This window comes from Urtica dioica, chromosome 12 (assembly GCF_054948205.1).
Source record: "Urtica dioica subsp. dioica isolate 48M chromosome 12, U.dioica_male_clone48M_v1_H2, whole genome shotgun sequence".
NCBI classification, from domain to species: Eukaryota; Viridiplantae; Streptophyta; class Magnoliopsida; order Rosales; family Urticaceae; genus Urtica; species Urtica dioica.
This window is the reverse complement of record NC_142767.1, coordinates 12,658,908-12,673,065: the sequence shown is the minus strand read 5'-3', so window position 1 is coordinate 12,673,065 and position 14,158 is coordinate 12,658,908. Positions and strand designations below refer to the sequence as shown.

Sequence of the window (14,158 nt, the reverse complement as noted above, 5' to 3'; positions counted from 1 at the left end):
TCCATAAAAACAAATGTTTAAGATAATATTAGTTTTCCCTTACATTACATATAATTATCATACTTAAATTATACTTGTATATATATAATTGACAAGAATGTGCACATCAAGTACTAGTAGACGTATGAAAGTTAACTATAAAGTCAACGACCACCTTATACGGGTCAAACACGTTTTGTGCCCCCAATATTACAAAACTAAAAAGTAAACTCTTTCTAAAAAAATGTAGGCGGGTTGAAACTTGAAAGCTGGACAAGATTAGAATAAAACAATAATAACAACTTGCTTCAAGTTAATCGACGTGCCTTCCTAAATGGTTATAAAAAGGAATACATTACTAAACCTTGACGGTTGTGATCAAGTATTTCAGCTAATTAATTCACATTATCTGTACTGAAATCCCTGAGTCTATCCAAGGATATGCAAACGATGGCCAAATCAACAGCCTCAAAAATGGCCAGCCTTGTACTAAGAGTCATTACCCTAATTCTCCTTCTGATTGCCCTCATCATCACTTGCACCAATACGGAAATTGACAGCGCGAACTTAGTAAAACTTCGATTTTACGATGTTAAAGCTTACCGGTATAGTTTAGCTTCTCTTGTTCTATCTTCGTTTTTTTTTTTTTACTAAATTTATAACGTGAATTTCACTATGTATGTGCGTTCAAACTCATCACCCATGCATTTAAAGCGGTATTTGATTTGTAATGACTACATGCTCATATTATTCAAAAAACGAAAGTAAATACAATATTAATTAACATATTATATGGAATACAGGTACATGCTTTCAGCGAATGTAATAGGCCTTGTGTACGCAATAGTACAACTTGCATTTACAATCTACAGCGTTATTAGCAGCTACGCCGAAGGCAATCTTCTATTTAACTTCTATGGTGACAAGGTACATCTCTACATTTATACTACATAGCTTTCATTAGTGGAAAAATTATAAAAAAAATACCCATTTAAACTCACCAATTCGACAAAATTTTAAGTTTTCAGCAAATTATTAGCCAAAGTTACGGAGTCATTTTTTTTTTAAATGCCATTAAAATGTTGACGTATTTATCACTTTAAAAAAAATTTAATCAGATTATCAAAAAGCCTGTTGAAACTTTTGTAAATTTTTATAACTTTTAGCTAGTTTATAAATTTAGTCAAACATGGGTTATTTTGCAAATGTATTGGAAATTTAGCTATAATTAAGTTTATAACCTTAATTTTTCAATATTGTTTTTAAGTATAAATTGTGCATGAGCTTATAACTTGAAATCAAGGATCCTTTTTCCTTTATTGTAATTAAATTCAATTTTTTTTACTATGTTTATTTTCTCGGAGCGAAAAATTCCTCAAAGAAAAAAAAATCATGTGATGTGATAATTAAGTATATCATGAATCTCATTTTTTTTTTCTCGGCCTTGGAAATTATGCTCGGTGTCTTGACTCCCATGGATTACAATTAATATTTCACAGGTAATCTCGTACCTACTGGCCACGGGCGCTACAGCAGGTTTTGCAGTGACACCCGACTTGGAAGATTTTTTGGCGGCTTTTAATTTTGAGGAGTTTTACTCGAAAGGCTATGCGTCGGCGAGCATGCTTCTTTTGGCCTTTCTCTGCTCGGCTGCCTTGTCTGTGCTCTCTTCCTTTGCCCTTTCAAAGACCCCTTCCACTTCTACTACGCCGCCGCCTGCTACGGTTTAATTACTAGTTTTTGGGTGCCCTATTATTACCATTAAACTTCTTATTATATTTCATTCTCTTCTTTGTACTTGAATTTTATTATCATTTTGCATATTTAATTAGCATCTCTATTAACTTAAGCCCATCTTATTTCTGAAAAACTGCATGTCTCGAAGCTATACTGATTTTTAAAAACTAAAACAAAAAATTGTGAACAATGATAAATCACTATTGGAAGGTAAATATTTGATTTATGTCACATTAGCAAGATCATATGGATGACCAAGCACATAGGTCTATTGTTTTTTTTCTCAAAGTCTCCTCGAGTGTCCTGGTTTGAGATGGCTCACAAAAATAAGCCAACCAGGTTTTTACACTGGATTGATAATGACGTGCATAGACCATGACTACAATACAAATTATTAGACAAATTGAGGTCCAAATAAGTTAACCGTTGAGATTAGACCTCAACCAAAGGTGGCCATCCATCTTGACAATTGTTCGATCTGATGTTACAAACGATATGATTCACACCATCATTTGATTTAATAGGAGCATGACAAGGATATCTATATTTGTGGAATTTTTGACAGATCCGTTTTCCCTTTGGACAATAAATGATAGCTAATGAACCTATCATAGACGAAGATGCATGTCTAGGAATAATATAACTAAATCGATTAATATCGAAGAGACTACGGTGGTATTCATAATACCAAACACTAGAGGGTTACGAGGATAATCTAGTAATAAAATAGATACATATTTAATACTCTAATATGCCAATTGATTAAGATGTATCTCGGTTAGTATATACCATCTTGATTAACAAATGGCACTGCAACAAAATGAGGTTTTAGCCATGATCACTAGTAACCGCGACAAATGATTATACAACCACGAGAGTCGCGACTGTTTCCAATTTTAATATTTCATTTGCGCGCGCAGCCCTTTTTTACTGCTTATTACTCGGGAGTATAAAAGGTTGTTAGCAATCTCAGTGATCTTATTTCAAACTGCTATCCCAGACGCTCGCCTTTTGATTCATCCAGATGGCATGGTTCAATGCCGAGACCGGCAACACTCGGACGTCTGTTAGCCAAACGTCTCGGCGATCTCCTCTTGCTCACAGGGCTCCGCCTTCGGTTTTACGTTCATAATCTGAGGGAGCGCATCCACGACACGAATGGGAGCCAGAAAAAGGACAGATCGATCAAGACCGAAAACTCAGTACGTAGCGTGTTATATGTTGTATGTACTTTTATATTATTATAGTATGAATGAAATATATACTATTCTCATTTGAATTTATTATTTAACAAAAAACAAATATAACCGTGACTAATCACGATTATATCTATGCCCTCCATACGGCGGGAAGATCTCTCGCGGGATATCATGTAGCCGCGACTGATCGCAGCTCTTTCCTTAACGTCGACGAGGTTACATCCCCAAAATTTATATCACGGCTAAAGATGTTTTAATCGCGACATTTTGGGCTATATAAAGTCGCGACAAATGTTGTGGATGTACGAATCAGTTGTTGTATTGTGGGGCAAAAGTAATATAATTGGGATAAACTAAAATGTACATATGAAAAACAAGAGCTTGTCGTGTTTTTGCTTGTCGCGTGATGTAATATAGTTGGAGAATAGGATCAGCCACAAGTGTTTTTGCTTGTCGCGTGATGTCTAGTCTTTTGGGTAAGGAGCAACGAAACCTGAAAATAGTATCTTGGGTTCCACTACTACAATTTAGGGCTTCTACAACGGTACAAAACCGTTGTGTTTCTACAACAGTTTTGTACCGTTGTAGAAGTCTCTGTTGTAGAAGGATCGGATCCTACAACAGTGCGTTTACCGTTGTAGAAGAAACTACAACGAATAACATACCGTTGTAGAAGTGTCGCAGAAAATGAAAAACTCGCGGCGAGATCTCCTACAACGGTACAAATTGCCGTTGTAGGAGATCTTGCCGCGGTGGGAAGTAGACATCGCCGTGGCGAGATGTCAGACATAGAAACTGGAAAACCTCGCCATGGCCGGAAGTCTACGGCGCTGCGGCGAGATCTTCCAGTACGTACGCAGAAATCTTGTCGCAACGAGGTTTTTTTTTTTCTACGGCGATATGTAATTTTTGTTGTTCAATGCGTTCTTTTTGAGTTTTTACACTTCTTATTACCTATAAATGAACTACATATCCAAAAGCAAATATCCACAATTTCAAAACACCTTGAGCAAATATTATATCCAGTTTCAAAACATTCAAACATCCAAAATCAAATGCATCCAAAATTCACAAAAACCCAACTAATCTTCGCATTCCATAAATGTTTGTACGTAAGTTACCCACTCTTCTCTTACTCTCTCTAAGTTATCCGGTGTATATGTTTTTTTAATGTTACCTAAGATTTACCAAACGTTGACTATTTAGCAATATTAAACGTTTAAGTTGGCTATTTTCCTAATTTTCTGTTTCTTAATTTGTAATTTCGATATACCAATTCCAATAATATCACGCATATAAGCTAAGACATAATACTCGCATTCCGTGTCTCTGATTTGACTAAGAGCCGAGGAACATTTGATTATAGGTTGATTGGCCGTTACTTCGGGCATCTTGGTGCTCAATCTTGAAATCTGCAAAAACTTTATCACTCAAAACTTAAGGAAAAAAAACATTAAAAAACAAACATTACAATGAAAATAAAAATACTTTAAAAAATAAAACATTATATTTTTTAACAAAATCCAAAATCCAAACATTACAATAAAAATACTACATGATCGTTTTGTTCGATCAATTTTTCACCTAATTGAACAAAATAAAAAACATCTCCAATCTCAATATCTTCTTTAAAATAAAAAAAAACCCTATAATTTGAGTATATATCACACTAATTTCTACCATATACGTAGATTTCGATTATATTTCATAGAAATTTCACCCGAAAACAATCTCAATTCAAAACAATAACTATTTTTTTTTACGAAAACTCTATTCAAATCTCAAATTCGACACAATGTCATCCTAATTTAAAGACAATCTCACATTTTATCTCAATTCCAACTCAATATACACATAGTATCTCAAACTCCAACTCAATTTCAACCTCAGATTGAAAACAATGTCAAATCTTAACTCAATTCAATCACAATTCCAAACAAAAAATTTATTTTCAACCTAAATTCTACACAAAATACATATAAAACATTTTGCACATAGAAATTAAACTTACAAAACCCTAATTTCGTGTATTAATATATCTAATTTCAAAAAATCCTAAATTAGTTTATGAATCAAATTTTTTACAATCAAAACATAAAAATTAGGAAAACACCGTGAAAACCAATAACATAACTATAGTAAACACATACCTTGATGAAAGAAAACCGTGGGAGAGATAGCAAGAGAGGCGACTGAGAGATGGAAGGGAGAGGCGAGGCTGAGAGGGAGAAGGGACACGCGAAAGAAAGAGGAAGGAACGGCAAGGTGGTTCGCGGCGGCGAGAAATCTCCAGGCGCGAGAAGTCGGCGAGATATCTCCACGCAACGAGATTGCACAGAGAGAGTAAAAAAAAACAGAGAAAAGCTCGGGGGCAGAGTGAAAATGTAAAAAAGCTTTTATTCTGAAACCCTAAAATTTTATCGTGACCTCGCCGTGGCGAGGAAATAAGGTCTCCGAGGCGAGATTTTTCCAATATTTCCTACAACGAGACAGAATAGCGTCGTAGAACTATCTCGCTGCGGCGAAGTATGTTTTTCGCCGCGGCGAGAATTGAAAATACTGCATAGTCCTACAACAGTACAAATCTCGCCGCAACGAGAGCACAACGTGACCGCTGCGAGATCCTACAACGATACAGTATACCGTTGTAGAATGTTCATCATGCTTGGTTTTTTACAACGATACAACTGTACCATTGTAGGATCTTGTCTACGTGTAAAATGGTACAGTGTACCGTTGTACATGCTCCGTTGTATAATCTCATATTTGTACTAGTATTCCATCTACAAACCAATTGGCAATGAGAGGAGTAACTCATGAACTTTATAAGCACTTGTTAGTTCTCATTCATTTTCAATGTGGGATTCCTAACACGTCCCCTCAACATGGCGGCTCTTTGCGTTCGCTCATCTTAGGCCGAATTCCACTGATTGTACCGGATACTCGTTTGGGTTTAATAGGTTCGAGTCCTCTTCAAGGCATTGAAAATGCTAATTGAATTGAAATAAGTCGGCACCATGTGAAAGTATCATAGGGTTACATCTCAAAAGCAATTAGCAATGAGAAGAGTAACCCATGATCTTTATAAGCACTTGTTAGTTTTCATTCATTTTCAATGTGAGATTCTTAACATCACTACTACAAAATACCTATTAGAAGTCGCTATATTTGCGTCGGGTACATTTTTGAGCGACGCATAACATAATTTTTTGGAGCTCGATTGACGTGGAAATGATTAAAATTAAGCCATTTTAGTTTGATTGGGCCACGTGGCCTGGCGTCGCTCAAAAAACGAGCGACGCCCCCCTTTTAAAAAAAAAATTGCATAAGTACATTTCGCACACAGTTATTTCTCACTTCTTCTTCCTCATTCGACATTTTCTCTCCAAAACCCCCCAAATACCTCCATTGAAACCCACCTCCACCACCATTACACATCTCCACCGACCACCTCCACCACCATTACACATTTCTAGCACTCTACTCCGGCCGGCGTCGTGATTTTGGTGAACGTTTTCGGTCGTGACGCACGGGTAAGAGGTTAGTTTTAGGGTTTTTTTTAGGTTTTTTTAGTTTTTTTTTATTTCATGATATTAAGATTCTTAGGTTATTTTTTATTGATTTCGGTGTGAAGGATGTGCATTTGTTGTTATTTACCGCCGTCCCCGCGCCCATAGTCGCCGCCGGTCCCTCCGCCCCTCTTTCGTCCGGTCGCCGTCGTCGGGTCGAGCTTAGGTAGAGTTTTTTTTTTTTTTTTAATAAACATTTTATTAAATTTGTTTTACATATTTTCAGCCTCTCATTAGTTTGTGGACGCCTTTAATCCGGTTTTCACTCGCCGTCGCCGCCGCCGCCCGTATTAGCATCCAAGTAAGTTTATTATTTTATTTTATAAAATGTCAATTTTTTTTTTGTACATATTATATTGGGCGTCGCTTGAAAATTGTGTGTCACTAGATAATATAAAATGATTATTTTTTGTGATTTTGATATATGTATCGATATGTTATGTTTACTAGTAGTTTATAAACTTTAGACGTCGCTTTTTCTTTGTTGGACATGAATTGTGTGTGAATTGTGTGCGAATTTTGTTGTTTTGTAATGATTAAAATAAGTTATGTTTCCTAGTAGGTTAGACTTTAGATGTCGCTTTTTTTTTGCACGTGAATTGTGTGTGATTTTGTTGTGTTGAGATGATCATATATGTTATGTAGTTTAGATGCCTTTTTTTTAATTGGGTTTAATTTTTGTGTATAGCTTTATTATGGATAAGTTATGGATGTCGGCTCGTAGAGATTCAAACCAATATGTGGATGGTGTGAGAAAGTTCTTGGACCATTGTCTTAGTGTATGTGAAAACATAGAGACAATTCCATGTCCGTGTGTCAAATGTGGGAATTTAAGCTTTAGTAACATTACTACCCTAAAAGAACATTTGATATGTAAGGGTATCGATCAAAGCTATAAGATATGGATACACCATGGGGAAAATTATGTGGCAGAACATAATGTTGTCGTTCAAGATAATTATGATGAAGAAGACGTTGATGCCCCTTACATTGCTGAGATGGTTAATGATTTGCAAGATGAACTTCAAGACAATCCCGACGAGCTTTATTCTCTTTTAAGTGACGCCGAAACTCCTCTATATCCTGGTTGTGTCAAGTTCACCAAACTTTCAACCTTAATAAGGTTATTCAACTTAAAAGCCAAATACGGATCGAGCGATGTTATGTTCTCAGAACTTCTTGGCTTGCTAAGAGATATATTGCCAGGAAATAATCAGATACCCTCGTCTGTATATGTGGAAAAAAAACTCTAGCGGCTATTGGTTTGGGATATAAGAAAATTCATGCATGTCCAAATGATTGCATCCTTTACCGTAATGAGTATGAAACTCTTGAGCAGTGTCCCATGTGTGAAGCTTCTAGGTGGAAGCAGAAAAAGGATACAGAAAAGCAATCTAAAATCCCTGTAAAACTATTGTGGCACCTACCAATCATTCCGCATTTTCGTCGATTATTACGAAATCCTAAGCACGCTCAAAGTTTGACTTGGCATGCTAACCAAAGGATCGATGATGGAAAGCTTCGACACCCCGCAGATTCGCCTGCCTGGAAACATGTTGACTCAAAGTGGCCGACGTTCGACAAAGAGTCTAGAAATCTTCATCTCGCTCTCTCATCCGATGGTATTAATCCACATAGTCTACAAAGCAGTAGATACAGTTGTTGGCCCGTGGTTCTTGTGACGTATAATCTCCCGCCTTGGTTGTGCATGAAACGCAAATTCATGATGTTATCTCTACTTATCTCTGGTCCCAAACAACCAGGTAATGACATTGATGTGTATTTGGCTCCATTGATAGACGAACTGAAGTTGTTGTGGGAAAATGGTGTCCAAGCTTTTGATGGACATCTTAAAGAGGAATTCACACTTCGGGCTGTTCTGTTATGGACCATAAATGATTTCCCGGCTTATGGAAATTTATCTGGTTATTCTGTCAAAGGCTTTAAGGGATGTCCGATTTGTGCAGACGATACTGAAGGTGAATACCTGAAATATGGGCAAAAAGTTGTGTATATGAATCATAGACGCTTTTTACCATTAAATCATCGTTTTCGCAGATGTCAAGCGGCGTTTAATGGAAAAAAAGAGTTTCGTACAGTTAAAAAGCCATTGTCAGGAGTTGAAACCTTTAATATGTTGTCGAAGATGAAACTTAGGCCTCTGGGAAAAATTGTGAAAAAGCCGAAGAGTGATACGTCTGTAAAGAGGAAAAGAGGGGAGAAAGTAGTCTACGACGAAGGAAGTTGGAAGAAGAAATCGATATTCTTCGAGTTAGAGTATTGGAAGCATCTACTTGTGCGTCATAATCTTGATGTCATGCATATTGAAAAGAATGTGTGCGATAGTGTCATTTCTACACTGCTTAACATTCCGGGAAAAACAAAAGATGGTATATCGTCACGGCGAGACTTGGTTCATATGGGAATTAGAACTGAATTAGCTCCGAATGAGAATGGAAATCGTACATATCTACCACCATGTTCTTTTACTCTAACGAGAGAGGAGAAAAAGAAGTTTTGTCAAACATTGTTTGATATTAAGGTGCCCGAGGGATATGCAGCTAACATCCGAAGTTATGTTTCTTTGGAGGAGTTGAAAGTCTTTGGACTCAAGTCTCATGATTATCATGTTTTGATGCAACATCTTTTGCCCGTGGCCATTGAGTCGATGCTCCCAGACGGATTGAGAGATGCCGTTATACGACTCTGTGCATTTTTTAACATTCTTTGTTCCAAGGTTGTTGATACATCGATACTTGACAAGCTTCAATCTGACATTGTGACCACGTTGTGTAAATTGGAGCAATATTTTCCGCCATCATTCTTCGACGTAATGATTCATCTTACAGTGCATTTGGTGAAAGAACTGCAATTGTGCGGACTTGTGTATCTTCGATGGATGTATCCTTTTGAGAGATTCATGCAAGTGTTAAAAGGATATGTAAGAAATCGAAATCGGCCTGAAGGATGTATCGTTGAAGGGTACTTGGCTGAAGAATCTGTGGAATGTTGTTCTGAATACTTGCACGATTTGGAAGCTGTTGGACTTCGCACTGATGTTGTTCGAGATAGTGTTACAAGTAAAGGCTTAAACAATGGGGTTGTTTGTTCGGTTTCCTATACACAGCTTTTGCAAGCGCATCATATGATCTTAGAGAACTCCGATTTAGTTCAGCCATTTATCGAGTAAGTTATCATACTTTATATTTTCCTATATTTTTAGTCTTCTATATATAATTGTTTATAAGTTAAGAATTTTTTTTATTTAGGAGGCATTGGATACTTTTGGTCATGGACGGAGATGGTCATGTGTACCATTTTGATCCTCTTCATCATGCTATTCCGAGTGATCTCAAATCCGTCCTCTCAACGTAAGTAGTAACTTTTTTATCGTATATGACATTTTTCAACTACAATTCTATTGTGCATTTAGACTTATTAGAATTATCTTATGTAGAGCGTTTGGAAGATATTTTAACGTGCCGTTGAAGGTCGCTTGGCATAAGGAAAAGGTACTATAAAACATACATAATTTTAATATAAACATGTTCATAAAAATGATGTATTTTACCATAGGGCCCGAAACAACCTTCAAGTACGGAGTGCGGATATTTTGTCTTACTAATGATGAGAGATTTTTTTAGAGGGAGATCATTCCGTGATACCCTCGCACATGTAAGTATCTAATTAATAGAGTTTCTTAATATGTTATGTATGTTTATTCATATGCTTATTTATTTTGATTTCAGTTGAGATCGTTGCAAACTTACAGTGATACCGACATGGACGAACTTCGACAAGATTATGCTAGAATTATTGTGGATGGTATGTTGATGTCTTTATATTGAACTATGATGCGTTAAGTTACTAGAATTAGTCTAAATGTCTTTATATTGATCTAGAATTATTGTGAAAATGGTATTAACTGTTATTTTGTTATGTTAAAAAACTTGATTATGAAATTTAGCAAGAGAAATTTGAGCTGCTATATGTTTTTCTGCTTGGTTTGAGTATTGTTTCGTATGTTTTGTTGCAGGAAAATTGGGTAAATGTAGTTTTTAAATATTAAAAAAAAAAAAAAAATTCTGGACCTGGCGTCGCTCAATTTCTGAGCGACTCCAGGCTGGAGTCGCTCAATTATTGAGCGACGCCAGCTTGGAGTCGCTCAAAAATTGAGTGACGCCAGGTTATTAAGCGACACAGAAAAAAAGAGCGACGCCCAATTAAAAAAACCCGTCAATCCAACGTGGCGCTTACGTGGAGCGTCGCTCGATCATAAGCGACGCCAAACTTTTGGGCGTCACTAACATATGCGTCGCTCAAAAAGCGACGCCCAAAATATAGCGCGTCGCTTTTTGAGCGACTCTAAAAGGGTATTTTGTAGTAGTGCATTGTGCTTCTGTTTCAACAAAGACGATTTTCTTTAGGGAAAAATTTAAGGGAATCTGAAAAATAATTTATTTTGCTGATATGATTTCTCAATTAGATGTTGTAAAAAAAAAGTAGCTTAAAAATCGTAGATCCAATATATTCTTGAGGAATATGAACTCTGCATTTAAACCCTTTATTGGATAGTATAGTTTCCTAAGTTCGTGCTTTGGACTAAAAAAAACATTAAGAATAGACGTGCGCAGTTACCTTAGAAAATAAATGAAAGATATCATCAGATTTTTAATGAGTTAATAAGGTATTATCACTCCTTTATGTTACAACAAATGTAATAAATAAAATTTTAAAATATAATTGTGTGACTCATGTGATTTTATTTGTTAGTGAAAAGTTTGTTTGTGTGTAGTTTATAAATATGTTTTTTTAGAAGTGCGTGTAGTTTATAAAATATGTTGGACTAGCGATAAACTACGACTACGGAATGAGACATTTAAATTTGAGTAATTTAGGCTGTGTATTTGAAATATCGCTCAATAATTGACTAAATTTTGACACACGTCTCATGAATGAGTTTGTACATTCAAGATTCAAGAACTATTAGCGCATTGTACGTAGAGGAACTCCGAAGGTGTCAAATTTTGGCACATTTTTCATCTATATTATTTTTAACAACTAAAAAAAAAAATACTCCAACGTGAATAGCACTCATCATCATCATTATTATTATTATTATTATTATTATTATTATTATTATTATTATTATTATTATTATTATTATTATTATTATTATTGCTGCATCAAAAAAATTCAATTCATAATAAAGTGCTACTATTGAGCAAAATACAACAATGTAGGACTAAATCTACTTAAGATTTTTTAAAGCATCTTCCTGTCTCTCAAAAGGAGATAAATCCTACATAATCAAAGATTAAAGATGTCACTCACCCGAGCAACACTCATCCATATAGAATACCTTCCAACCTCCCACTGAAAGACCACATCCTCAAACCCGACACCCACTGATTAAGCGATCCTTAGTGGCGGGAGCTCGAAGGAATGAGGTCGGCGACCAAGCCAACATCTTCTCTTCGACTAAAGCTCGCATGAAGTTGCAGTTGAACCTCAATAGAAAAGTGCACGATAGAAAGAAAAAAAGATACGGCTTACTAGCTAAAACCAAAATACATAAATCTGAACTAAAACAACGCTTAAGAGCTTCTAAGGAACACACCATAATTTAAAAAAACGAGTAAAAAGACTACAACTTCTATGACCCCTTCAACCAACAACCCTACTTCGACGCTATCCCCCACTTCTCCCGCTAATCCAATCAAAACCAAAAAATACAGCTTTGGGAGACAGAATAATGGGGAGAATATGGCCGTCGCAAATCTACAAAGAGGTGGAGCATCTGAGACCAACACCATCGGCTGCGAGATATTGAATCTGAGGTTGACGAGGCCACGGCATCATCCGGTGAAAGAAGACTTCATCAACGCACAATACCCGGAGCCATCTCCAGTCGCCAACAGGGACGTCAAGTAAACCTCTCCGCGCCGACCTAAAAGAGATGAAAGAACAACCAAGAGTCGGGATACTACCCCGTAGCACCAGACCGCCAGAGCTCATCCAAAAGAAAATCTCTAGTAGAAACTCCGGCGAAGAACGGGTGGGTAAGGGGCCAAAGTATTTAGGGAAATAGGAAATAAGAAACAGAGAAAACAATAAAAAGGACCTTCCTCAGGCCACTCCTCGCCGCCGGTGAGAATCAGGGCGTTTGGAGCCTGGGAGAGGGAGGCTGGTAGATCTGGGTTTTAAAATCCTAGATATAACACTAAACGGAAGAAGAAATGGCTTTTAGAGTAATGGTTAAAATCTCGGGCGAGATGGGGGTATCTCATGCGAGATCTCGCAAAAATGAAAGCTGCGAGAAGGGTATGAGTTTATCTTGCGAGTTGTTGCATTTCTCACGAAATCTCGCGCTATTTCTCGCATCTCTCTCAATCTCGCGAGATATCTTCATTTTTTGTCCGTCATATGTTCATTTTTGCTCAAATCTCGCCGTTTTTCGCCATTTTCTGCGGGATAAGTGTTCGGGTGTTATTTTAATGTTTTTTAGTTTATTTTTTAATGGATTATTCGCCCGATTTAGACTTTAGATGGTGATTTTTGAATGGTTTTTAATGAAATTATGATGTACGAAGAAGAAGACATATATTTTGATCTTTGAGTATTTGTTCACTTGATTTTATATGGATTTTTTATAATCCGAATTTAGGTAGTTATTTGAATAATTACATGATATTGTTAATGTTGATTTTGTTTTAAAATGAGTTTATTATCCGAATTTAATTATTTATTTTGTTGATTTAGATGTAATTTGTAATTAATTTGATCTAAATGTGTATTGATTTGTAGTCTATTAGAATTCTATGTGTGAAATGTTGAAAATTTTATTTTAAAATTTAATTTCTTGTGTATCCTAAATTTAAATAAAATTTAATTAAAAAATTGTTGAAATACCCCGCGGAATACTTTTTTTTAGACGGTATATCCCGCGGAATGTAGTTTACCACATGGTACGAGATACCCCGAACGTTCATCAAATAACACGGTACGAGAAGAGATAACCCCAAAATTAAAAGTGCGGTACGACCGTGAGATGCGAGATGTTAATCCTTGTTTTAGAGTGAGACAGAGTTATTAAGTCAACAGATACCTGAATAACACTCATAGTTGCTTAAAGTGGATCATACTTTATAACTTTTTTGAGTTTGTGGTATATTTTATTATTTTATTGAATTTTTTAATGTGAGCATTGTTGCATAACATCGGTGTCCAACATATTGGTTGGCCTCAATTGCTTGTAATGGTACGAGCGACTAACTATAGTTGGAGAGGAAATAAAACGAGATATAATTTCTCTCTCATACCCCTGTTTCTCCAAAAAAACGCAGAAACCTTTTTCCTTTTTTTTCTTCGCCGTTCCCCTCCTTGGAGGACGCCGGCGCTTTGGTCGGCTCCGACTTGGGGGGAGGCTGCTCTGTCTTCTCTTTAACCTAGGAAAAAGCTTTTACCCATCCCGCCTCTATGGGTCTCCTTCGCTGTCCCCGAGCCTCGCCGGACGCTCTTGTCCTCCCCGGAGTTTCCTGCAACAGCCGTGCTCTTCTCCTGTTGGAAATTAAGTAAATAAAGAGTATTTATTTACATGTGTATGGCTGATTTGTGGCAACAAATTGAGTGGGGTCCACTCATCAGAATTGAATAATTCCAAGTGATACGGAT

The 14,158-nt window shown here is 36.4% G+C and overlaps 2 protein-coding genes across 3 annotated transcripts; both read left to right on the top strand.

Moving 5' to 3' along the window:
• Window positions 1–355: 355 nt before the first annotated feature.
• On the top strand, window positions 356–1,813 carry LOC149379216 (CASP-like protein 4D1). The gene is made up of 3 exons (XM_089603749.1): window positions 356–584; window positions 783–906; window positions 1,479–1,813. The coding sequence occupies exons 1-3, from the start codon at window positions 421–423 to the stop codon at window positions 1,707–1,709; spliced, it is 519 nt and encodes a 172-aa protein (XP_089459875.1). The 5' UTR covers window positions 356–420; the 3' UTR covers window positions 1,710–1,813.
• A 5,672-nt stretch (window positions 1,814–7,485) lies between these two features.
• On the top strand, window positions 7,486–9,674 carry LOC149379215 (uncharacterized). 2 transcript variants are annotated; one of them, XM_089602258.1, is made up of 2 exons: window positions 7,486–8,673; window positions 8,713–9,674. In XM_089602258.1, exons 1-2 carry the CDS (start codon window positions 7,830–7,832, stop codon window positions 9,672–9,674), a joined length of 1,806 nt encoding a protein of 601 aa, XP_089458384.1. In that variant the 5' UTR covers window positions 7,486–7,829. The 2 variants fall into 2 exon arrangements, with proteins under 2 accessions (XP_089458384.1, XP_089458383.1); XM_089602257.1 differs by having other exon boundaries at window positions 7,486–9,674.
• Window positions 9,675–14,158: the final 4,484 nt, after the last annotated feature.